Raw genomic sequence first — 12,993 nt, 5'->3', positions numbered from 1 at the left:
AAAAAATGAATTAAAAGGCAAAATTGATAATGTTTTATTCTTTAAGAACATTTGTACTATACTGTGGGAGTTATCCTACAATAAAGACAGCTAGCATTGTGTGTCATATCCATAAATCATATCTAATTCTGATTCTGGGATTCCGAGTGTTTTTTTCTTTTTTTATATAGATTATCATTAGGCTGATACTAATGATTTACTAGGAGCTACACATGAATCATTTGAGTTATTATTCTCCTTCTCTTTCTAATATTTCTATCAGGCAATGCATTCGCTAGAGTGAAAATTGGAGATTACCATTACTATGGCTACGGGACCAAGAAAGACTATCAAACAGCAGCCACGCATTACAGCATCGCAGCCAAGAAATATCACAGCGCACAAGCCATGTTCAACCTGGCCTATATGTACGAACATGGTTTAGGTATCGCAAAGGTAATTGTGCTGGTAATAATCCAACCTAGTAACGGCAGCTGTACAGGAAGGAAAATTTATAACGTTTTACATTTCATTGATGTCATCAATGTAGAGAAAACGACTTAATATTTGCTGAGTCCCTCCCACATGCCAACACATATTGTGTATCCTGATATAACCCTATGAGGTAGAATTTATTTTCTCCATGACGCCCAAGGATGGAACTAACGAGGAGAATAAATCTAGTCTTGGCCAATTTGATTCATAGTAAATTCATGCTTTTTCCAGCAACACTAGTAGGCCCTGCCCCCACTGCCTTCCACCCACAGGCCTTTTTCCATTAAAATTTCCATTGACTCACAAGCTCTCAGTAATAAGGAGAAAGTGAGAATGAGATCAGAGCTGGATACAGAGGTGGCATTAATCCAGAAACGTCTTTTGAAACACCCACTGTGTACATGACATAATGCCGAGTGCTCTAGAGAAGCCCAAGAAAACAGATCTCCATCCTTCAAAGACTACACCCGACTTGAGGAGATGAGGCGTATTCATTAAGAGGGCTAACACTACAAGGTGATAGCGGGTAGATCCTTCAGACAGTCAGTGTAATTAAGGCAGAAGATGGCATTAGGGTCTGACAGGGTGAGAAAGGTGATTACGATAGCCAGGTGTTGGCGTGTTATGTATACCATGTCATTTAAGTCACATAACCACTCAATGAGACGCATCCTATCATTGTCCTTGTTGTATGCGTCAGGAAATCACAGTGCAGGTTAAGTCATAGGGCCGAGTTTGCAGGGCTCATTGGTGGTGGAGCCATCATTCGAACCCAGATCTGGCTGACCCCACATTGCTGCTGGAAAGAGTTGGGCCCGGCACTACTGAATTTTCTATGCTTCCTTTTTCCTTCCAGTTGTGATAGTAATTGGGAATTATTGGTGGGGAATTTCCTAGCTGACAACTGCTCATGTGCACACGGCTGCAAGAGCTTCTCATTCAGGTGCCAACAATCTAATGGTAGAGACCCCTGCCTTCGGGTGCTCTCCTGTGCCTGCCTCTTGACGGATCACTTTTCATCATCCCCAGAACCCTAAGCAGTAGAAAGAATGTCAAATCCAAATGCAGTCTGTTTTCCCCATTCCTAGCAGGTGCAAGCTTCCTGTTTTATAACATTGGGGCAGGCAGGACTGGCTCGAATAGCTAGAGTGGATGATCCTTTGGATGTTATTAAGCCACACTCCCTTCCCCTCCAACTGTCATCCACATCTGTAAAACAGAACAGCGATACAAGCCCTGCTCCAGGCTTTGAGGATAAAACCAATAAGCCTTTGTGAAAGGGCTTTGTAGTGAAACAGTGTGTGGAATGACTTTTTTAGATCAGAAGAGAATGTGAGCGATTGCTAAGTAAGACTTCAAGAGGATTAAAGCTTTTGTTCATCATTCCCCATGTAAAACATAACAATATTGGTGAGAGGAGCATTGTGTGTATAGGATAAAAGTGACCCCACCCCATGGGTTAAATTCAGATTAGCTCTCCTGCCCCCATATGAATCCAGAAGGACTTAACAGCCCCATTGTCCTCACAGTGAGGTCATTTAGCAGTGACTCCCTGGGGTGGGGAGAGCTGTCCTCTCAGGACACAAGGCCGACTACACAGCCCACTGTGTCGGGTGTTCAGTTTTCCTCCTTCAAGTCACTGCTGGCTCTCTCCTAGGCACTTTCTTCACAATGTCCAAAAGCAGTTGTCGAGACATATATTTCATACATCTAGAAAAACTTTGAAGTTTCTCTCTAGCCACATTTCTGTTCTTTTCGGTCGGGGTTCTTGTTAAATCGTGGGTAGTTCATTTTGATCAGTCTCTCTGTCACAGATAAATTTTTTCCTACAGAAAGTCTCTACCTATAGAAAAAGAAAGAGGCTGAGCTTAACCTCAGACCTGGACACGGGAATTTTAGATTTAGTTAATGAGGGAATTTTAGATTTAGTTAATTTAGTTAATGAGGGGCCATTGCTCTTTGTCTTTATTAATTTCTTTTGTTTAGCAATTAGTAAAATAATTACCAACTACCCAGGGGCCAAGTTTATTAATCTTGCTATCTCGTAGTCAAATTAATGAGGAGATATCACCTCTTCTAATTTTTAAAATGAATATGCTGATAATTAAAAGTTCAAAGCTTGTTCCATTTATGGTTAATGAAAGCAAAGCAGTTAGAACAGGCTTTCATAGCACCCAAGACATCGAGTAGTTATGCATGTCTTCAGCAAGGCTCTTCGCAATCCTCTCTATTAGTTAAACCTCATGCAAACCAGTGGGACAGGTGAGTCTAACATCATTACCAGGATTTCTCTGAGAATCAAAAAAAGTTTTGGTAAACTCTGAATGTAAGCCCCCTGGAAAAAGGAAGTAAGGTATAAATCGACTCTTGGTAAATCAGTGTAAAAATATGGGTCATTATTTTTCTCATCCGTCTTTAGGAAAGGATTTGGGACTAGGGTGATGTAGGTCAATTATCCCAATAGCTTCACTGAGAAACATCTCATTCCCCAGTTTCCACCCTTGAGTTAAGCTCACTTGACTTAACTGTGGACCAGGACTGACTGTACCATTGTTTTGGGAACACAAAATAATACCTAGGGAGAAACTGAGAGATGACCTGAACTAATTTAGAAATATAAGCACTCGGCTCACAATTTGTTATGAAACTCCTTCTCAATTTATACTTGATTCAGAAGTCCTTCAAAAATTTAATAACCATGAAAAAAACCTGTTGCCCATCCTCTCCTGCCCATTCCTTCTGGCCTTATCCCGGTTCAGGCCAGAATTTCTACTTGTTGTAAAGGATCCTCAGGGGTCTCCCATTCTAGTGTTCTTCCTTGAACTGTGTGGCCAGAGAAAGCTCTGTCCACCAAAGATTTACCACCAACAAGAAACATCCACACTTGACTGTTGAATGTGTTAAACCATTGAAATTTGGGAGTTTATTGGTTGCAGATGTTAGCATTACTTTAGTTAACACACAATACAGCTAACGAAGCCCCACTGGGTTATTCTGGATAAAGTATAACTCTAGTACTGCTACCCCTCCACCACACTCCTCCCAAAAGATGCACACACACATGCACACAAATACAAGCCAACAAACACAAAACTAAAAGAATCTTACTGACTTTCTATTGCTTAATGAAGTCCAGACTTCTTACCCTGGCATTCAAACCCTCCCTGACCTAATCCATCTTGACAATAATGGCTTGATATGCCACTATTTCCCTATATATCTTCTAGACTGCTTTTCCTTTCCCCGCAAGACCTTGAACTGCACCCTCCTGACCTTAGGTCACATCACCCCATTTGCTGGAATGATCTTCTCCCACATTTTTGCCCATTGAAGACCAATCCATTTTTCAAAGAATAGCTCCAGTATCATCACCTCTATGAACCCTTCAATGAAGCCCTAGATTTAAAAGACATCTGCTTCTAAACTACCATGGTAACATGCCTTGCTTTTCTTCATTCATTTATTTACTCAAATATTTATCAAGTCCTTGTTTTGTGTCAAGAAGGATCTGAGAACAAGACACCCTTCAAAGCGTTCATAGTCTACTGTGGAAGAGACACGTCCATAACTAAAGTGAAAGCCCAAAATGATGTGCATGCATGCACACACAAGTGAAATACTATAAACTTGTTAAAGAGGAAACCATTCAGGTAGAGGAATCAGTACTGTCAGATTCTGTTCTAAAATGTTTTTGTAACATAGAGTATAAGACACACATGATGCTCTTTTTATGTTTTCATTTTTTTCCTTTGTTTTGTTTTTAAAATGGAAGAAAGCAGGTATGTTTTAAGATACTGACTAGAAAATCTATCTAAATTAAGAAAAAAGGTGAGAGGAAATGAGTTTCAATATATATAGTTAGACCTACTAAATAACACATTTTTTGGATCCTACAGGGAAAACAAAACCACATCTACTGAATAAATTATAAGTAGATCTGTCAAAAATAAAAGTAATTATGGCACGAAGCATTTTTATTTTTTTCATTTGTCTGGTCTGACCTCCTATGGAGTGTTAGAGCTGAAGCTTTAAACACCAGAATAGAATTATTTTCTGGAAAGGCCAAACTAAAGTTTGACATTAAAATGGCCCCCTCGGAAATATGACAGGACAAAATATACATCTCTTAGAAATGGTCATAACCTTTCTTGAAATACATGTCTATTATCTAATGAAATAATCAGAAATGTGCAAAAAAATTTGTGTGTGTATACCTTTATTTATTAGAAAAAAACCCTACAAACAACCAAAATACTCCAAAATAGAGAACATGTTATATAAACTATTGTGTGGTGGTATACTACTCCATTATGTACTTTATGGCCTAGTGACTAAGTGAGCAGGCTAGACGCAGACTCTCTGGATTTGAATCTCAGCTCTGCCATTTACAAGTCATATGGATTTAGATAAGTGACTTAACCTCTCAGCGCCTCAGTTTCTTCATCTTTAAAATGAAGTTAATAATATCATCTGCCCTACAGAATTGTAACAGGGTTTAAGTAAACGACAGTGGTGAATGTCACACAGTAAATATTTAATAAGTACTAGCCATTATTATGAAATACTGTACAACCATTAAAAATAAAAGTATTATAGGCTAAAGGAATATCTTAGGACATGGTATATTTTTTGAAATATATTGTTAACTTAAGAAAACAGAAGACAAAGTATCATACAGAATGAAAAATTCCTAAATTAAAAGTATGTATGTATGAATATATACAAAAACACTGGAATGCTGGAAGGATGTGTATGAAATATCAGTAGTTACCTCTGTACAGTGAGATTGTGGGTGTTTTTTCCTTGTTTGTTCACCTCTGTATTTTCAAAGTTTCCTCTAATTAACATATTTATAATAAGAAAACAAGAATGAATTATTCAAAAAACTACCTCTGTCCCAGTATAAGACATTTTTGATGACACCCAAAGATTCGGGGCTGGAAAACTCCTGAGTCATGTAACTGAACAATTTTCACAAACCAGATCCTTTATTGCTGGAGAATTCTATATCTTTAAGTTATAAGCAGCTTTTGAACATGTGAGCATAGGGCGGTACTTTGGCACACCTGACATTAGAGTTAGAAACACTTAAGAAGTCTGTAGATAGGTTTATATAATCTCCTAAATCACTGAATTTAAAGCAAAATAAACTCAAACGTACCACAGAGAAGTTAAATGTAAGTGGACTGGATGTGCAATGGACTTAAATAATGAACCCTAGCCATCATCAAAGCACAATTTATCACGGGGAATTTTCTTTATGTGAATGGTTTGGATTTTTTTTACTAAGTAGGATCAAAGAACAAGCAGTCTTTTCTAGAGTCTAGTAATAAAATTTCTTTTATATGGGTTGCCCTAATTAGGCAGAAGGGTTTAGGATTTTCTTTCTCTGCGAATTTTAAAGAAAGACTTTCCTATCGCACCCCACCCCCATTGCGAATCGTGAGGCCACCTCGGCCGGGAGCCAGCTCATCCCACTTTAAATGGTACTTCTCTGCTATTTTTCATTATAAGCTAAGCAACTGAATTGTGATGTTTGTGCCTCAAGAAATAAATTAATAACTCTTGCCTGCCTCAAATAAGAAGGAAGGAATGAGATATCGACAAAGGTTGCCTCTCCTTGAACGTCCCATCCAAGTTAACATGCCTGTCACGTGTGGAGGTAACACTGCTGTTGTGATCTGTAGGGTGCTTTCAAGTGAACACCCTCTGAATTTGTTGGAATCAGAGACACATTTAGAGTTTTTATAACATCCATTTTCTCTGTTGCCAGGAAGATTTGTTTGGAACAGTCTCCTGAATTTTAATTATTTTAAGCAAGCATTATTCCTCTTTCTCAAACAAATACATTTACCAGTCCACGAAGCTTTGGAAAAAATTAAGAAATGACAAGCAAAACATAGTTGAGAGGACACCACCCAAGAAATGGGTTTAGCAGAGGCCTCAAGGATTCACAACTCTTGAACCCTGTGTAACGGGGGTCTGGGAGATGGAGAGGAGAAACAGAGAGATACTGGATGAGCACAATTTGTGAAAAATCCCTCTTCTTCCCCTTCTTTTGAAAATAATCCACAGGCACCCAAGCAAAGTATAATTCTGGCACTGGCCTAGGGTGCTTCAACCTTTAAAAGCAATTCTACTTAGCCTTTTCATTACTCGGTTTGGGAAAAGAAAGCAAATATAAAGCAAACAAAAACAAGCCGTAAGTAGGTGAAAATGAAAGATTTTTGATCTACCATGGCGTAATTTAATGGGGAAAAACAAGTTCCTAAAAATATAGTACGTCATTTATGGAATCAAATTCCAGCCTGAGGACCAAAATAGTTTATTCGCTCATTCCTCGTTTATTCACTCATTTGATAAGTATTATCAAAGACTTGCTATGTGCTTAGCACTTCATTAAGCACTGGGAATTCAGGGGTGAACAGGCAGTGCAAGCCCTTGTCTTCAGGGACCTGGAGACAGACAATGAATAAACAAATCCCATAACTTCAGGTATGATAAGTACTAGGAAGTCACTATCTGTATTGCCATTTGTTTGGGGAGATGTACTGTTAGTGTCTGTTCTCCTGCCCCTTTAATTGGAATTATACTTAAGGTCTGGTCCAGAGATATCCAAGAAAGCTCTTTGGAGTCTGTGTTGGTTTTCTATGGCTGCTCTAACAAATGACCACAAATTCAGTGCCTTAAAACCACACACATGTATCTCACAGTTTCTGTAGGTGAGAAAGCTAGGTGAGCTTGACCGGGTCCTCTCTGTAGGGTCTCACAGGCTGAAATAAAGGCTGTGCTCCTTACTGAGGGCTCTGGGGAAAAACCTGCTTCCAAGCTTATTCAGGTTGTTGGCCAAATTCAGTTTCTTGCGCTTATAGGACTGAGGGCCCCATTTCCTTGCTGGCTGTCCACATTCCTTCTCCTGTCTGCGTGGCCCCTCCACAAGGGCAAGTTGAGTCCTTCCCATCGCTAGAATCTCTGACTTCTCCTCTGCCACATCTCTCTGCCTTTCTCTTCTGCTCTCTGAGAAAACTCAGTGTTTAAGGGCTCATGTGATTACACTGAGTCCACCAGGTCATCCAGGACAATCTTCCTATCTTAAGGTCTGTAACCTCAATCACATTTGCAAAATTTGCTTTGCTATTGTAACATAACATATTAACGGGTTCCAAGGATTAGGGCATGAGCATCTTGTGGGGGCCATGGGGGAAGATTGTTCAGCCTACCAAAGATAAGTTACTGTATTTCAAACTATGGATTCCATTTAATTTCTCCCAAAGAATCTGTACCTAATGAGTATGGGCTGTTCTTCTCTTTCCAGGACGTTCGCTTGGCCAGGAGATTATATGATATGGCTGCTCAAACAAGTCCGGACGCTCACATACCTGTGTTCTTTGCCCTCACAAAACTGGAAACTGTGCATTTGTTTCGAGATATCCTGTTTTTTAATGTAAGTTTGTCTCAAATACGTCCCAAAAATCTCTGAAAACTCCAGTGAGCAACTCTTGGGAGATGGGATGGAGGTAGATGATGGTTCTGAATGAAGTGGGAGGCTTCGATTTATTTTTGACAGAATGTCTCTTGCCAGCAGTTTACCATGAGATGGAAATGGATGAAATTGGACAATACCCTTGGACCATACTGGGATTTATTTGTGATTGGCCTAATTGTTGCCGTGCTGATCTTCTTGCTTAGAAATCGCTACCTGTAGGATCTGGACCACAGAAAAAACCTGCTCACGGGGACCAGTTCACTTCAAGTCATCTTCACTAAATAAAAAATTTCCCCGTCAGACTCAGGAGTCTGCTGCTGATTTCCCATATAGGCCTGTGATGGAAAATGGACAAAGGTTGGGACCCATCCTCTGAGAAACCATTCCAGATCTCCTGCTTTGTTGAGGTGACCACTTGGGGAAGAGGGGATTGCTGGAGACTGATCACCTAAGATTTCCTTACAAGCTTCTCATCCTGGGGATCTAGTCCTGAGTTAGGGATAAAGACCACCCATTTTCACGTGGTTGTGACAGCCTGTCCCCTTTCGAGAGGACAAATGGGTTTCTTGGCTCCTACAGACATACTCCGCTTCGGGAGAAGCGGAGTTTTGGGAGGGCAAGAACACAGATCCCTCAGAATGTGATAAAGGCAAAAATTACAAACAGATGCTTTGTCTTATGGGAGTGATCTGGTGAACCACATTCTATCTCCAATGAGCCGAAATTCCTCATGGCATTGCTGTGCCAGGGGGACTGACTCAGCCTCCTCAGCCGGGGGCCTTCTATCAAAGCTCCCTTAGCAGCTGTGCAGTGAACGGCACCATTTGGGGTCTCTCCAGCTTGTACCCCTCTCTTCCATTCCTCACTGGACCCCTGTGGAATCCCCTTTGGAGTATCCATAAAGGGAGAAATTACCAGCCTCCTAGGACAGAGGCTAAAGGGCCCGGTTCTTTGTTTCCTCTGACAGGTGAAGCAGAGCTGCGGCCCAGTGCTGGGGACAGTGCAGGGAGAGAAGAGTGCAGGAGGCCCATGACTTATGTGAAGGGCCAGTCTTGGATCTCACCCTCACTGAGCCTCAGTTTCCTGATCTGCAAAGTGGGAAGATCTTCGAGATCTTAGAGAGCTGGTATGAGAATGAATGGGATAATGTATGTAAAAGAATTATCACAGGGTCCGGCATCTGGAATAAACTCCATAAATGGTAACTTGTAATATTCTCTAGAAGCTCATGGCAAGTTGCTTGGAATATGCGGACAGCTGAGTTGATAGCACTCAATGCGGTTTCAGTGCCCTGCAGTTGGTTCTCCAGCCAAAATGCTGGGTGTTTATGTAGGAAAAGATTGTGCTTGCCTACTTGAAAACCCAAACTAGGGACAGGAAAAGAGTTAATTAATAATGTCGATCATGGGAATTACCTGGCAGTCCAGTGGTTAGGACTCTGAGCTCTCACTGCTGAGGGCCCGGGTTCCATCCCTGGTCGGGGGAACTAAAATCCCATAAGCCTCACAGCACAGCCAAAAAAAAAAAAGAAAAAATGTCAACCATGATCAGAAAGGGGAGGGAAATGGATTTGGAACCAAGCCTGGGTTTGAGGTCCAGCTCTGTCCCTTAGTAGCTCTATGACTTTGGGCATAATTTATCCAAACCTGTTTTTCCTCCATAACATAGGATTAATTCCTTCCTGACTGGAGATTTTTGCAGTTTCAATTAGCCTGACATCACAAGTGCTTTGTAAACATTGTACACACACATACTAGCCACAGTCATTTACCTGGCCGTTGACTACCCAGGCTTGTCTGAGGTCCGAGTGTTTACAATTTCCTGACACAATCCCTAACTTACTAGAGAGTTCCAGTTCCAAAGGAATGATAAAAGCCCCATTCACAAATGTGAAAGGAAGGAGCAGGCATCCAAACCTCAGGTCAGAGCCTAACGGACAGGAGGCCCGTGCAATTATCGCTCTCATGTGTCTGGAATGTGAGCACATCAGACACGGGATAAGTGCAAAGAGGGGAGCGTGGAAGGTGAGCCCCGGTTCCAAGACTGGGTGAAAGATGAGCTCCTAGGAGGTAAAGCTTGTGAAAATAGCTGCAGGCGGGGTGGAAAGAGAGACTCTGTGGCTTGCTAGGTAGAGTAGAACGCTGCCTGAAATGCAGGAGCAAGGGCAGCGTGAGCTCATCAATTTCCTGTTTCAGCTCGTTGTTCCAAGTAAATGTGAGCCACAGGCTTTGAAAGAGCAAGTGGGTCGTTTAGGGTGTTTGAATCATTCAAACGTCTGTTTCTGGGCCTCTGCTCCAGAGCCTCCACTGTAGCAGCTCTCACCACCGCGGTGCATGGACTGTACACCTGCCCGCACCTAGGCGGCTTTGCGGTGACTGACCACTGGTCACCGTGCGCTATTTTGCACAGAGCCTTCACATAAGTGTCTCAATCAGAGTACTTTTGGTTGCAAGAAAATACACCGTGTCAGCTTCCCCGTGGTGTCCAGCCAGCCCAGCTGCGAGCCCTGTGAGAGTGGTGGCTAGGCCTTCTCATCTCTAGGTATCCAGGGCCTCAGATATAGTAGGTGCTCAATTAGCACTGGATGACCAACTTGCCCACACCCACCTTCCTCACATCCAACCTGGTCCAACCCACCCTCTTCTCAACACAAGCTCGTCACGAAGTGCACAATGACTCATGTTTTTATAACTAGCACAGCAGCTGGTCCTTCAGAGTTCCCAACTACAACGCAAGGGAGGTTGAAATGGAGTTTATCTGTGATTCATACAGTTTTCTCTCCTCAGGAAAACGGATGCTCTGGAGCAGGCGCTATACCTTTTAAAACTCCCGATGCCAAATTAAACCAGAATCTCTGGGGGTGGGAGCCAGGCAACAGAGCCCAGGTCGAGGTCTACTGTAACCCGCAACACTGAAATGTGCTCTAAACAAATTCGGTGTAAGGGGGTGACTCTGGGTTTTGCAAAAGACTCAGTACCGAAGACCCTTGGATGGAGAGCTGTGCCAGGGACGTTCACAAATGTACCTCCTGCAGGGTGGGTGCAGTGGCTGGGCCTCAGCTCTGCTGGGGTTGCATGAGTGACATCAGGCCTGCCGCAGGGCGCTGGACAAGACTCTGGAATATCTATGTTCCAGGTCTGTCCTCCAGAACCAGCTAATGACCTCAGGCATATCAGTCTCTCTGTGGGACTCAGATTCCTCAACTGCAAAATAAGAAAGATTTCTCTGATGTCTTACACCTCAAAAGTTTTATAATTCCAATCCAGCCTCTCAGGTATAACATTAAGATCTATAACAGAAAAATGCCTTAAAATCTTTCCATGTGTGGCAAGAATAGAATTACTTTTTAGGCTGTGAGATTATTTCAATTCTTAGCTTTTGTTCCTTTTTTTCCCGCCACCTAATTAATTTCATCCAGCATTGGTACCTGTGTTTTGATATGGAAACATTTTTTGTGGTGTGTGCTTGTGTGAAATGAGTTATCGTAATTTGTGTTTTATTAATCAGAAAATAATTTCTAGGTAAAGATAAAGTGCCTCTGGAAAAAAGGAATATTCAATCTTCGCCTAATAGAATATTAGAGCAAATCTCTTATATTTGAGATTTGGATTTTGCCATAGAGGCAAAATAGCTGTCTGAGGTCCTATGACTTATTCTTTTTTAAAATGGAATAGTGACTCTAAGTGGCATCTGTTTATTAATCAATCTTCTTGTGTGAGCAAGAGGGATTTTATGTAGGACAAATGGTAAGCTAGCATCACAACAGCAGTCAATAATTTGTTCTTGAAAGCTTCTCTAAAATTCATTCTATCTAGGAAAATAAGAGCTAACATATCATGCTTATAATGTGCCAGGCACTGTTCTAACCGAATGTATTATTAACTCATTAGAGCTTTACAACTACCTTCCCAGGAGGATACTGTATCATCTTCCCTCTTCTCCAGAAGAGGAAGCTGAGGTCAAGTAACTTGTCCAAGGCCACACAGCCAGGAGGACCAGGTCCAGAGTAGAGCTTTTAACCACTGCACTGGATTGCCTTGAGAAAGTTCATAAACAACTTTTGCAAGATAACTGAATGTTAAGTTTTCCTGCAACCATTCAAATTATTTAACAAGCCTTCACAATGCCAGGCATTGTGCTAGGCTAATGTTTCCCCAAACATGTTCAAAGTCTTTCAGGGTGCTCCTTGATAAAAGGGTTATTGGGTCATTAAGTCTGGAAGATGCCATAAAATATAGACTCCTCTGGGAGAGTCACAACAACATGAGCACATTAAAGATTCTGAGAAGTCTTATAGGATATATCCATTTAATTTTGTTTGACCCAGCTTTTCCAACCATATTTAGCTCCGGAAACTCTTCCTCTCCCGCTGCTCTAACCGCTACCTTCTTTTGTAGCACCTACTAACAGCACTCTGTAATCTGAGGGCTACTGCACCGGACATGTAAGTCATCTTATGAGCTTGGCTTTCCAAGCCTTCGGAAAGGGCATTTACGCTCTGCTGGGCAATGTACTAATGCGTCTAGGAATGGCGCATGTCAGCAGTTGAGTGACTTACAAAAGGTAAGCTGGTTAGTGGTAGAAAGGGGATTCAACAGGCAGGTCTGATTTCATAAGTCATGCTGATCACGCTACCGGGCCACCCTGGTATCTAATGACAGCTGGACATCTTGCCTGGCCTGGAGACCTATCATCCCACAATATAAGGCCCAGTCATCTCTGATGTAGGCCTTGATGTGACCTCACATCACGGTTCTAATCTTATTCTCCAGGACGAAGCCCTTCCCTGTTTCCTCCCTGTTTCCAGTCCCCCTGCCCCTTGCTATCCATGTCCATGTGCTGTGCATGATACCCAGATTCCACCGGGATAAGAGCTTAGCCTGGAATCCCAACCAAGTGGCTGATCCCTGGAATTTGAAGCTGAATGTGTCCGGTACCCACTGCCTGTCTTTCCAGCATCCCGCTCCTTGATGGGCTCGCGGGGATCCCCGTTGTCTGCCTGGCAGCGAGTCCGTCTGGGCCATCCCTGCGGC

General features: G+C 42.1%; 1 protein-coding gene across 1 annotated transcript in view; it reads left to right on the top strand.

Moving 5' to 3' along the window:
- The window catches only part of SEL1L2 (SEL1L2 adaptor subunit of SYVN1 ubiquitin ligase), a gene marked incomplete at both ends in the record, with an annotated part of 110,350 nt that extends 102,171 nt beyond the window's left edge, over positions 1 to 8,179 (top strand). Inside the window, 3 exons of the mRNA XM_079945438.1 lie at positions 263 to 435; positions 7,790 to 7,918; positions 8,060 to 8,179. Coding sequence (XP_079801564.1) covers positions 263 to 435; positions 7,790 to 7,918; positions 8,060 to 8,179 — 422 coding nt within the window. The remainder of the gene's footprint in view (positions 1 to 262; positions 436 to 7,789; positions 7,919 to 8,059) is intronic.
- Positions 8,180 to 12,993: the final 4,814 nt, after the last annotated feature.

Source organism: Stenella coeruleoalba, assembly GCF_951394435.1.
Source record: "Stenella coeruleoalba genome assembly, chromosome: 15".
Taxonomy (NCBI): Eukaryota; Metazoa; Chordata; class Mammalia; order Artiodactyla; family Delphinidae; genus Stenella; species Stenella coeruleoalba.
Note: the sequence above shows the minus strand (reverse complement) of the source record. Positions and strands in the feature narration are given on the sequence as shown.